Genomic DNA, 12,369 nt, shown 5'->3' with positions numbered 1-12,369 from the left:
TGCTTCCTAAGTGGACAGTTTGATTTCACAGAAGTTTGATTTACTTGGAGTTATATTGTGTTAAGTGTTCCCTTTATTTTTTTGAGCAGTGTATACATACACACACACAACACATCAGGGTCTCACATGGTTTAGAAAACTTTTAAAAAACTAACTTGAAAAACAAAGAAAAGACACTTTAACAAACAGTTGTAACCTTATTTTCCTTCGGGACAAACACTGTCGTTTTCAAAACAGTTTATTCAGGTTCATCCAGAAAATTCAAATCTTCGTTTTATACGTAAAAGAAAGACTTGTCTAATGAATGAACTGAAATAAAAAAAAATACAAATATTAAAAATCTCTCTTTTGGAATCAATAAAGCCAATTTTTGTGTCACATGTAGACACTGGAATGAAGAAACGTATAGAAGAAAGTTTGATAGAAATGCTTGAAAGAAGTTAACTTCCTGAGTTTAAAGACTTTTTATTTTGATGGAACTTCAATGTTCAGTTAATTGGTCTTGAATCTGGGCAGGATAATAACTTTTATCTGGTGGTAACTGATAAAAAGTTTAAAGTTTAACTGATGTCCAATCATTCTACTTAAAATCTTGACCTCCCATCATGCACTCTGAATAACTTTACTCTTCCATGTGGTAAAGGGAGGGTTCATGTTGAGATCAACCCAGCATGCTGCAAAGTTGTGCTGATATTGATGCTTTTAAAGCAGAAATGTTGTTTAATGAAAGGCTCCAAATCCATAAATATTTATGATACAGTCACACCATAAGTTTTGGAACAACATATGGGAAGTTTTAACTGGAATCATAGAGATAAAATTGCTGCAGAAGGATAATCATTCGAACTTTCAAGATTTCAACACATTTTCAGAGCAATGCAGACAGGAGTTCATGCTTTTACGACAGAACCATTGGAGAGAAATTCCTCACTAGTAACATGTAAGATGGAACCCAAACAAACAAGATAGAAAGACCCCAGGCTGCTACTGCACTGAACTATGACCTTCTGCAAAGCAACACAGCTACAAACTGCACCTCTGCATAGTCTCTGTGTGAAGTCTCATGGGACAATTCAAACATTTCTTTAGATGGAAACTTTTTCCACATGTTGCACATTAGAAATGATTCTGAATTGAGTTCTCATGGCGATGCAAAGTATGTTTCAGACTGAAACCTTTCCTACACTTTCCACATGAGAAAAGTTTCTCACCTGCATGCGTATTCATGTGGCGATGCAGTGTGTGTTTCCGACTGAAACTTTTCCTACACTTTCCACAAGAGAAAGGTTTCTCACCTGTATGAGTTTTCATGTGGCTCTTCAGATTGCTTTTCTGACTGAAACTTTTCCTACACATTTCACATGAGAAAGGTTTTTCCCCTGTATGAGTTCTCATGTGGTTTTTCAGACTGCATCTCAGATGGAAACTTTTCTTACACATTCTACATGAGAAAGGTGTGAAAAGTTTTTCACCTGTATGAATTTTCATGTGGGTATTCAAATTGCATTTCTGACTGAAACTTTTCATACATATTTCACATGAGAAAGGTTTCTCACCTGTATGAGTTCTCATGTGGCTATTCAAATTGCCTTTCAGATGGAAACCTTTGCTACACATTGTACAAGAGAACAGCTTCTGAACTGAGTGAGTTCTCTTGTGGCGACTGAAGCTATTTTTGCTAAAGAAGTTTTTCCCACAGGTTACACATGAAAAAGGCTTCTCGTCTGTGTGCGTTCTCATGTGGGCTTCTAAACTCTGGTTCCATTTGAAACTTGTACTACAAAGTTTGACTTCCTTGTCCTTTGTCCCTTTGTCTCCTCTGCCTCTGGTTTTCAAAACTCTCTCTTGATGCTGTTCATCTCTGCTGGATCCTGAAGCGTCGAGAGTCTTTCTGCCTTGATGGTGTTCTGCTTTAGGGATGTTCTTAGAGAATTGATTTCCATTGCGTTCAGGTTGTTGGTGTTCTGTTTCATTATCCGTTATCATCATCAGTGCATTTTGATTTTCATTTTGACTTTTGTCATTGGCCTCCATCTTTACCTTCTGCAGAAAGTCTGATTCACACTCTTCTTCTTTCACTTGTTTTGGTTCCAACTCTTTGATTTCATCTTGACTAATGCCTTCAATCTTAATCATCTGCTGAGAATCTGGTTGAGAATCATCTTCCTTTATTTGCTTCAGTTCCAGTAAAGCTGCTTCCTCTTTGATTCTCACAGATTCACATTCTGTTCCCATTAATGTTTCTCTCTCCTGCTTCAGTTCATTCTGGTTTTCTACCTGAATGATGCTTTCAGCCTCAATCTTTACCGTCTGCTCAGAGGCTGATTGACGATCCTCTTCCTTTATTTGTTGCAGTTGTAGTTCTACTGGTTCTTCTTTTACTTCAAGTGATCCTGAATCTATTTCCACTAAGGTTTCTATCCATTGCTTTGGTCCTATGTGGTTTTCTTTCTTTACAGTCAGCAGAGGTTCTGATCCACACTCTTCTTCCTTTACTTTTGGAAGCTGACGGGTCTCTGCTCTCCCTTTAAGCTCTAGAGACATGATGCTTTGGAAAACCTGGAAAACAGGAAAAAGCAACAACACAAAATGTTACCATTTTAGTTTAAAACTTGCAAAGTGTTTTCCAGTGATGGGGAGACATGATGGGCCTCTCACACATTGGACAGGCCAATACTCTGCGTGTCCATATTAACAACCATGCTGAGTTTTTTAAGCTGAATTATTTAGTGACACAGACATGAAATGATTAGCTTTTTTTCCACCAGATGGAACCTGGAGCCCGTGTTCGGTTCCCACAGGAGCCTCATGTATAAATCATACTCACAAACAATGTGCAGCACCATATTTTACGCACAAGTCGACATGTATAAAAACGAATGTGACGTCAAAGTTTACGAAAATATACACAAACATTTTACTCGCCATGAAAATGTGCAGCAGCCACGCAAACCTTTTTTGTGCACAGTAAACTCCAAGGTGCCAAAATTCACCTGAATACACTGAAACCTGATGGCATCCAGTGTTACTTAGCAAGAAGCATCCAAACCGATGTTTTTCATGATTTTAATATTTTAACGTAAACGATGGAACTGAACCACACTTATCCTCAGACAATAATATAACACACACCAAATAAATGAAATAAAAATAAAAGGATGTGAAAACCTCACTAGAATTCAAATAGTGAATTTCTTCAGTTTTTGTCTCATAAAGATGTAACTGTATCTGTCTGTGCGCCGAAGCTCATGAAATGCATGTTATCTGTAGGATCATTTCATCCTCACTGACAAATAAAACAGGGTTGATGAGCAGATTAACTCCAAACAGGTTTGATTATTTTAAGGTGATCAGGTGTGTAGATAATATGTGGAACATTTTGGCTCTGATGGAGAAAATCGCTAATGGAAGGAGTGAGAGGGAGCGATTGATCAGAGATCGTATTGATCTGCTGGGAAATGTTGATGATGGATTATTAGCTTTTGTAGTCCAGACTGATGGTCCTGCAGCTCTGAGCTGAAGGAGGAGCCGTGTGTCTCCGGTGCAGCTGGAGCTGCTGACAGGTCACTCATCCTTCAGTCCAGCTTGTGAATACGAAGTATCTCCATTCTGTAAATGTACAACTAATTCATAAAATTCTTCTATTTAGAATCAACTTCCACATTCCTCACTCACTATAAAGGACGCTCTGGACGCCATCTTTCTTTAAATGCCTTGAAAGGTGCTACACAAATAAAATTTGATTTGATTTGATTGAATCCCGGCTCCTGTTCAAACCAGCATTTCCACTTGGATGCTTTTTTTTTTTTTTTTACTAATTAGTTTTTCCTTTATTTTGTGTTCTGACAGCATCTTTTAATTAAAATACATAATACCAATAGTTATTATTATTATAATTACTTATACTGATACAAGCCAGGGCCATTGCCATGGTTACTACTGGTGGCAGCCATCCGGATATTTATACTAATTTACATTAAGATGTATTTATGGGTGGTGACAGGCGGACCAGATACGCGCATACGCACAGCTTTATACATCTGAATCTTTTTGTGAGCCACACTTTTCTAAATTTGTCTGTACGCCAAGTTTTAGTGTGGAAGCAGTGCACCGTTTTAAACATGAGGCCTCCAGGCTTTGGTTAAAATACACAAGATCAGGTTAATGGGTGGTTAATGAACTGAGCATGTTGCCTTAATAAACACTTGTCTTAAAAACAATGGTGCTAAATGCAATGAGGTTGAGTATGTAGGTACACATACTTTTTAAAACAGAACCTAAAACAACAGGAACATCAATACAAAAAGTTACATTAAGTCTTGCCAGAAACCCTAAATGTTACAGGGTATTTCTGATGAGTTTAAATATCTGAGTCCACATAAAATATTACAAAACCACTGTTAAGTAACTTTCCAATAAGATTTAGGAGCTTGTTTTCAGTTAATTCTACTATATCTTATAAATTCATTTTGCACTGAAAACATCTTATTTTGAGTAACACTTTTAAAGAAACAACATTTTTCTTATCCAACATAGAACTTTAAACCTGCTTACTTGTGAAAACAGCCACTAAAATCACGATGTGAATAGGAAGCTAATATAACATGTGGAAGCATGATGAGCAAACACTACCTGGTGGTTCCGAGAAGATTTGGGTTTTCCTGCTGGAATCCAGTCGTCTGGGCTGATTATCGATCTCTGCAAATCACTGGACGATGTAGTTGAATATTTCTCCAGCAGCAGTTGGTCTCTCTCTGATGATGAACCCGAGATTTGCTACTGCAGACACTGAAATATTCAGCTCACACAGCAAGAACCGCCTTTAACCCACGATAAACGAAAGGAAGCCTCGAAGCTAACTCTGCTAGCATCATGTGTTTTACTTCCGCCGGATGTCCCACGTGGAGCTTTACTGTAGAAACAGACACCGCGCTTTCACTTCCGCCTCGAACTAACAATTTTCTGTTTATTCTTGTTTTGACTCGAAATATCTTCTGAAAGCTGAATTTACACAAGTTTAATACTGACTTCAACATGTGAATAAATTAACTACAGTTATGCTATACTGTCATTCTTTATGCATGACAATAAGATATGGTTCTGTATCTCTCTTTAACGCAAGAAACCTTTAATTATGCTGTTGTAATGGGAAATAGAACTATATTCATTAAAAATACTAAAATTACAGAAAATAAAAAGACTGAAGTTCTCATTAAAGAATTCACTATTTAAACAGTATTGCTAAATATTGTTAAAACAGATTTTTTGTTTACTTTAACAGCCTCTATAATCTGATATGTCATCACGTCCGAGTTTATGTGTAATTTTACACAAAATATTTTCACAAGTCCTCCACTCTGATCTTAGCTGTACCAGAATTGTAAATACAGGACAACATTTAAGTTGGTTGAAAATAAATACATTTTCCACTCATTTATTTTAGGACTAGTTGAAAAAAGAGTTTCTGATCATATGAGCAGATAAAGAATAATTAGAGGAGTAACAAAGGAAATGGACTAGCAGTGATCCTCAGAAACAAATGCTGTGACCGTGACAGATCATCTTCGGCGTCCAGATTTCACAGACATGTCCTCAAAGCATGTCTTTGAGGACATGTCTGTCCTCAATATTCTGATATTTCAATGGTTTCCATACCACTGAAACCATTGAAATATCAGAATTATGACAGCATATCTAAGCTTCTCTATGAAAAACACAATGAAGTCTGATTTACATCAGAAAACACAGGTGCCTGGGACAGGTGTAGCTCAAAACACCTAACAAATATTAAACCTAATTAATGTTGCTTTAATTTTATAAAAGTTATTTGTTCTTTGGAGATGCATGGATCTTGTTCATTTGTGTTATTCCTTTGTATTTTCCAGTTGTATGTTGTAACAAACAACCCAGGACCTGATGTCATCATGTGGGTCACCAACTGTTAGGTTTTAAAAACGCTGCCTATTTGTTGGAATAAGGAAAATACAAGCTGATTCTTTTCCAGATAATTTATTGAAATAATATGGAGAGTTCATGGTCACACAAAGGCTCAGAAGTTCAGGAGAGAAAACTGTATTAATTCAGCCAGTATCAGTTTTATACGATAAAGGTAAAGGTAATTTTATTTATATAGAACATTTTCAGCAACAAGGCAATACAAAGTGTAAAAAATTCAATAACACCATAAAGGTGGGCAAGTCCATGAAAAGATATTTAGGTACCCAATTGATACTTTACATCAGTGGAGCCCAAAGTGGGTCCTGGAGGCATCCTGCATGTTTTAGTCTCTCCCTGGTTTAACACATCTGGATAAAATGATGGTCATTAGAGGCCTAAGAGGAACATTGACCTGCTGAACAGGTTGTTTCTACCAGGGAGAGAATAAAACATGCAGCATGCCGGCCCTCCAGGACCCACTTTGGCCCTCCAGGACCCACTTTGGCCCTCCAGGACCCACTTTGGCCCTCCAGGACCCACTTTGGGCCCCCAGCTTTACATTTTCAATTAATCTTGTCTTCTGAATAGCAAATTTCAGCAATAGTGCAAATAAAGGGTTATAGTGCTTTATATGATAAAAACACCATCACCAATTATGAAACAAGCAATGAACTACATTTTGTTAAATGCCATCATCAAAATAAAGCAAATATACATCAAATACATTGATCAATATTTCAGTTGTTCTTAATTGAAGACAACTCAAAGTCAGTATTTAGCCTTGATTCAAAGAAACTGTTGTTTTTAAAGCCTGGGGGGAAAAACAGCAAGAAGAGCTGAACTGAGTTGAGTTTCATGCCATTTACCTTCAGCCCATTGGACAAATAGCTTCTCTCACTTCTTTCTTACTAGTAGAGCACTTCTCCAGAGGTTTCTTCATACCAGACACCACCTGAATGGTGCGTCCACACCAAACAGATTTTACGCGTCTTGAAGAGTCGGACGCGTTTGTGCTGCGCGTAATGCGTTTGGTGTGAACGCACCATAGCTATAATGGGAGCAATAGAATCCATGTCTGAAATTTTATAATCCATCAGCGAATTCTCACCTGTGTGTTCGCATATGACGAACCAAATCACTTTTCTGTATGAAAGATTTATCACACACTTCACAGAGATACGCCTTCTCCCCAGTGTGAGTTTTCATGTGTCGAGGCATACTACTGAACTCACTTAGTAATTTACCACACACTGTACAAGATGACAACTTCACACGCTTGTGAGTTTTTAGATGACGGGTCAAATCACTACGTTGTCTGAAAGACTTATCACATAATTCGCAATTGTATGGTTTATCTCCCGTGTGAACTTTCATGTGCATAGTCAATTTATATTGTTGTTTAAAACCTTTTCCACAAGTAAGACAGGGGAAAGGCATCTCCCCAGTGTGAGATAATGTGTGGTTGGCTAAATCGCTGCGCTTTCTAAAAGACTTACCACACTTTTCACAACAATGTGGTTTCTCATCTGTGTGAGTTTTCATGTGACAAGCCAAATCACTTCTCTGTCGGAAAGATTTATCACACAATTCACAAGAAAAGGGTTTCTCACCTGTGTGTGTTCTCATGTGATACCTCAAGGTAGTTTTCTGGATAAAACCTTTACCACAGTCTAGACAGTGGAAAGGTTTCTCACCTGTGTGCGTCCTCATGTGACACAACATGGTGGTTTTTTGGATAAAACCTTTACCACAAACCAGACACTGGAAAGGCTTCTCACCTGTGTGGGTTCTAATGTGGACAGTTAGGTCAGGTTGCCTAGGAAAAGCTTTACCACAAGTCAGACACTGGAAAGGTTTCTCACCTGTGTGATGTGTCATGTGAACCTTTAGGTCAGGTTGCCTGATGAAACCTTTCCCACAAGTCAGACATAAAAATGGCTTCTTGTTTGTGTGAATTCTCATGTGAGATACCAAGTACCTGTACCTACCAAAACTTCTGCCGCATACCTTACATGAGATTAAATTAGTTTTAAAAGCATTTGGTTCTGATTTGTCCACATTGTCCTGGTGGTTTTCTGTGTCCTGAAGTTTCTTCTCTGGCTGCGGATCTTTATCTCCACCTGATCCTGAGTCTTTCTGGTTGCTTTCCTGCTGATGTTGGCAACCTTCAGGGTTGTTCGCAAAGAGGAGTTGGTCCTCGTTTGGTTCTGGTTCACTGTTGTCTTGTTGCTTATAGGTAGGAGACACTATACATGTTTCAGGTTCCTGCTTCACTACAAGCAGCTTTTCATCCTGTTCACTGTAGAGATCCTCATGTTCCACTTTAATCGGACTGAGTTCTGGTTCCTCTTTAATATGTACAAGTTCTGGTTCTTCTTTAATCTGCACCAGTACCAGTTCTTCCTGTTCTTTAATCTGTATGGATTCTGGTTCTTCTTGTTCTTCTTTAATTAGTACAGGGTCCAGTTGTTCTTTGTTCTCCATCATCTGCTGCAGTTCTGGTCCATTGTGGAATATTTCGTCATCAGCAGGAGTCATAGAGTTGTTGCTCTCCTGCTTCATTAAAAGCTGCCCTTCATTTTCAAAGATCCACAGTTCAATCTGTTCTTCTTTGATTGAATAAGGTTCTGGTTCCTCCTTCGCCTCAGTGATCTGCTGTGGTTCTGATTCCTCTTTCATGTCTGGTCAGAGGTCCACTCTTCCACCAGGAAGGAATCAGCCAGAACCTTCCAGGTCAGAAACAGACCGGGAGGCGTGTACGACCTGAGGGAAGAAAGAACAGCAGAACTTTAGCATTTTATAGAATGTGACCCAGAATCCAACAAGCTCAGCTGGAACTACAGATGAAACCTGACATGTTTGGGTGCCATTTATTCATTGCAAAGCATCTTTGAAAGTTCTGAAAAGCGCGACGCAAGTTTGATGTCATTTATTTTAATTATTCACAGCTCAGCTATTTGATTTGTGTTTGGTTTGCATAGAGGCAGCACAAAGTATCGAACATTTGAGGAAAAGAGACTAATCCTCATTTCCATGAATAATCTGAAAGATCCAAGAGCAAATGGTTGAACAGCAGAGCGTTCAGCCGGGATTTAAAGACAGACAAGGTGTCAGAGCGCCTGGCGCTGAGGGGAAGTTTATTCTGAGTAGAGGAATCGTGTGCATTCACAAAGCCATGCTCATCACAAACGATGAGAGAACATATTGGTCTCAAAGTGTTTTTATTCAAAGGAGCAAATTTATAAATAAAACAACACTAAATGTGTAATTTAAATGGGACATTAATTTCCAATATCTTATGACAGCTGCTGCTTTTTCCTCCTATCTAATATTTTTAAATAACCAAGTCCAAAATAAGCACCTTATTTTCTGCGTTCAGTTTTAGTCAATATAAATCATAATCACAAGTACCTGATAAAACTGACATTTCCATTTGTTTTTAAAGTATTATTCAATTTTACAATGTGTGATAAAGCTTTTCATACTTACAGTTAACCTGATGCATTAAACTCAACGAGGGCTTTTCTTTTTCTCAGAAGTTACTTGAACTAATTTCCTTCACTCCTCTGTTTTCTCATCAATCCAAAACTGTGAGATCTTCATCCATCCCAGCCCAAAGATCAGCGCCGGTTTTTCTGGTGTTCTTATGTTTTATCTTTACTCATTAATAAATATGATTTCAAATGTAACCGAGTAAATTTATTCAAAACAAATGTACGTCTCCTGCCTGCTGCATTTGGGTTCAGACTTCAACCACACATCAAGACAATCAATGTTTGAAGTTTGTACTGATTTGGCTGTTGGAGATAGTAGGTCAGAGTCCAGGAGAAGGTTTTTTTGTTTGCTTGTTTTTAGAAAGCATCCTGCAGCTTTTATACGTCTCCCTGCTCCAACACACCTGAGTTTCCTCTGCAGATGCCTGGTAGAGACATCCACCTGATTTAAGAGGAAGGGAAGTGTTTAAACGGATTAGGTGTGGATGTCAAACACCACCTCCTCACCGGATAAAGTCCAAAATATTTATTTCATTCGGAGGTTTCTGCTTAACAAGCTGCTGAACTTTTCGTTGTTCTAATCAGTTTTCTAATGGTTTTATTGTTCCTGTTCATTGATCGATGTAAACAACACGGACACGTCCTGCAGCTCAACGGCGTCAACTAGTTCCCTGATCATATTGTCTGTATTCCAGTGTTAGTTCAATCAGAACCACAGTGAACATACCGGGAGGTTCTGAGATGATTTCCAGCTGGTATCCAGCGGTCAGAGCTGATTATCGATCTCTTCCTCCTAAAGGACGACGCGGCTGAATATTTCTCCACCAGCAGCAGTTAGTTGATATATGATGGATTCTCTCTGATGCTGAACCGAAGATATTGTTACTGCAGACACTGAAATATTCAGCTCACACAGCAAAAACCGTTTTCCAACCGCCGGTAGACAGACGGAAGCCTGGAAGCTAACGCTGCTAGCACCTTGCTGTTTACTTCCGCCGAATGTCCCAGACGGAGAGTTACCCTAGAAACAGTTTCCACCCTTTAGGTTCCGCCTCCGGATACAAACACATACAGCTATTTACAACTTTACAATAATTTTAAAAATGAGATAAAGTTGACAAAAACGAAATTAAATGGTTTTTATGTCAAACAAAATCCTTAAAGACATTAAAATGTAACGTTTATGACTTGAAACAAAGGTCACTGCTGCGACATATAAAACAGAACAAACCTAAACAAAGTTGATATTTATTAGCCAAAAACAAAAACAACGGCAGATTGGAAAAACATGTGATTGAAAAACTGAATTTGACCTCTGAACAGAAGCACACATAGCAGCAACAACTCTCAGCTGTGGTTTCTGGAATAATTTCTCCCTCTCGTCTTTAACTTGCTGCTGCTTTGCTTGCTACATTTAATATAACGAGATCTTAAAGTTTAGGGCTTTTAAGGTCTGACGTATTCAGGCGTTTACACCACCAGTTGGACTCGGGGCGCCAGGAATGGGTCGAGTGTACAAACCACTTTAACAGCAGAACCAAACACACAGGGGCGCGGTTGGCAGCACAGTTGCCTTGGAACAAGAAGATCCTCGGTTCGATTCCCAGCCCGGGGTTTTTCTGGAGGGAGTTTGCATGGTGGGTTTTCTCTGGGTTCTCCAGCTTCCTCGCTCAGAGACTGGTGACCCGTCCAGGTGACCCCGCCTGTTGACCGCTGGAGATGGGAACCAGTGCTCCTGGTGAACCCACTGGAGATAAGGGTGAATGATAATGGACGGATGGAAAACAGGATAAAGAACTGCACTGACCCGCGGTGGAACGAAGGAATAATCTAGAAAGTTTTCAAAGTTTCTCCAGTCAATTATATAAAGCTAAACATTTAGCGCAGTTTGTAAAATGAAAATATTTTACCACTGTGTTTTTAAAAAAAATTATTTTCCTCTTTTATCTGTACAGGTTCTGGTTCTTTTCTCATCTGTTGAAGTTCTGGTTCTTCTCTGGTTCTGGTAATTTGTGGAATATTTCACCTGCAGGATTCTCCAGAGAGGCCTTGGTCTCCTCCTTTTCATCCTGAGGCCCACAGCTCAACCTGGTCGTCTTTGATTGGTTGAGAGCATTTTGTCTCAGTCATTTCCACTATGGACACCTGGAAAAACAGAACACACACAATATTTCAATAACAGATGCACCAGAGTGTATGAAAATGGCTTTTTTACTGTGACTGGGAAATGATGTACATTTCTTTCAGTGACGTGTCGTGAGGTTCATGGCTGGTGAGGCTCTGACTTATGACTTAGACACCATCCATGTTATTATACCTACAGAAATTTTGCGCATTCATTCAACGCTGGGGTACAAAAACACTAATCTTTTACATTCATCCATAGCCGCGTTAACTCAGTGAAACTTAAAAATGTAGGTATTAATTTGGTGCTATGATCCACAGCAAAGTGATCTGTATCCGCCAAGCTACGCAGACTCGTTGCCATAGCAACTGACAACAATGCCACTTCATGTTTTAGGTTTTAACACCAAAAAACTCATATTCACAGCTGTGCTGTCTCCCACAGCGCTCTGACTGCCTGACCAGGGTTTCCCCCAGTGTATTATAGGCCTGGCGGCCCGCCATCCTTATAGCACCACCGCCAGGCTAAGCCTTTCTTGTTTATGTTCTTAGGAAAATAAATAATAATAATAATAATAATAATAATAATAATAATAATAATAAACGTTTTTATTTGTCTCTGTTGAGCTGAACGCTTCACTGGCGGAGCAGAGAAAGATAAGTTTATAGTTTATGCATTTGAAGCCGGACCAATCACAATGCTGGCGCCTCTGCGGCGCGTTGCCTCTGCGGCGCGTTGCCTCTGCGGCGCGTTGCCTCTGCGGCGCGTTGCCTCTGCTGCGCGTTGCCTCTGCGGCGCGTTGCCTCTGCGGCG

The 12,369-nt window shown here is 39.2% G+C and overlaps 2 protein-coding genes across 2 annotated transcripts; both read right to left on the bottom strand.

Moving 5' to 3' along the window:
* Positions 1 to 111: 111 nt before the first annotated feature.
* Positions 112 to 4,893, bottom strand: LOC103463183 (zinc finger protein 583-like). Its single transcript, XM_008406398.2, has 2 exons — positions 4,633 to 4,893; positions 112 to 2,559 (listed from the first exon to the last, which is right to left on the bottom strand). The coding sequence occupies exon 2, from the start codon at positions 2,542 to 2,544 to the stop codon at positions 1,117 to 1,119; it is 1,428 nt and encodes a 475-aa protein (XP_008404620.1). The 5' UTR covers positions 2,545 to 2,559; positions 4,633 to 4,893; the 3' UTR covers positions 112 to 1,116.
* A 1,539-nt stretch (positions 4,894 to 6,432) lies between these two features.
* Positions 6,433 to 10,532, bottom strand: LOC103463184 (zinc finger protein OZF-like). The gene is made up of 2 exons (XM_008406399.2): positions 10,159 to 10,532; positions 6,433 to 8,700 (listed from the first exon to the last, which is right to left on the bottom strand). The coding sequence occupies exon 2, from the start codon at positions 8,614 to 8,616 to the stop codon at positions 7,042 to 7,044; it is 1,575 nt and encodes a 524-aa protein (XP_008404621.1). The 5' UTR covers positions 8,617 to 8,700; positions 10,159 to 10,532; the 3' UTR covers positions 6,433 to 7,041.
* Positions 10,533 to 12,369: the final 1,837 nt, after the last annotated feature.

This window comes from Poecilia reticulata, linkage group LG4, assembly GCF_000633615.1.
Source record: "Poecilia reticulata strain Guanapo linkage group LG4, Guppy_female_1.0+MT, whole genome shotgun sequence".
NCBI lineage: Eukaryota > Metazoa > Chordata > Actinopteri > Cyprinodontiformes > Poeciliidae > Poecilia > Poecilia reticulata.
This window is presented reverse-complemented; position numbering and strand designations above follow the sequence as displayed.

Excerpts from the sequence above, each read along its gene's own strand:
- LOC103463183 (XM_008406398.2), bottom strand. The coding sequence starts at position 2,544 with ATGTCTCTAGAGCTTAAAGGGAGAGCAGAGACCCGTCAGCTTCCAAAA.
- LOC103463184 (XM_008406399.2), bottom strand. The coding sequence starts at position 8,616 with ATGAAAGAGGAATCAGAACCACAGCAGATCACTGAGGCGAAGGAGGAA.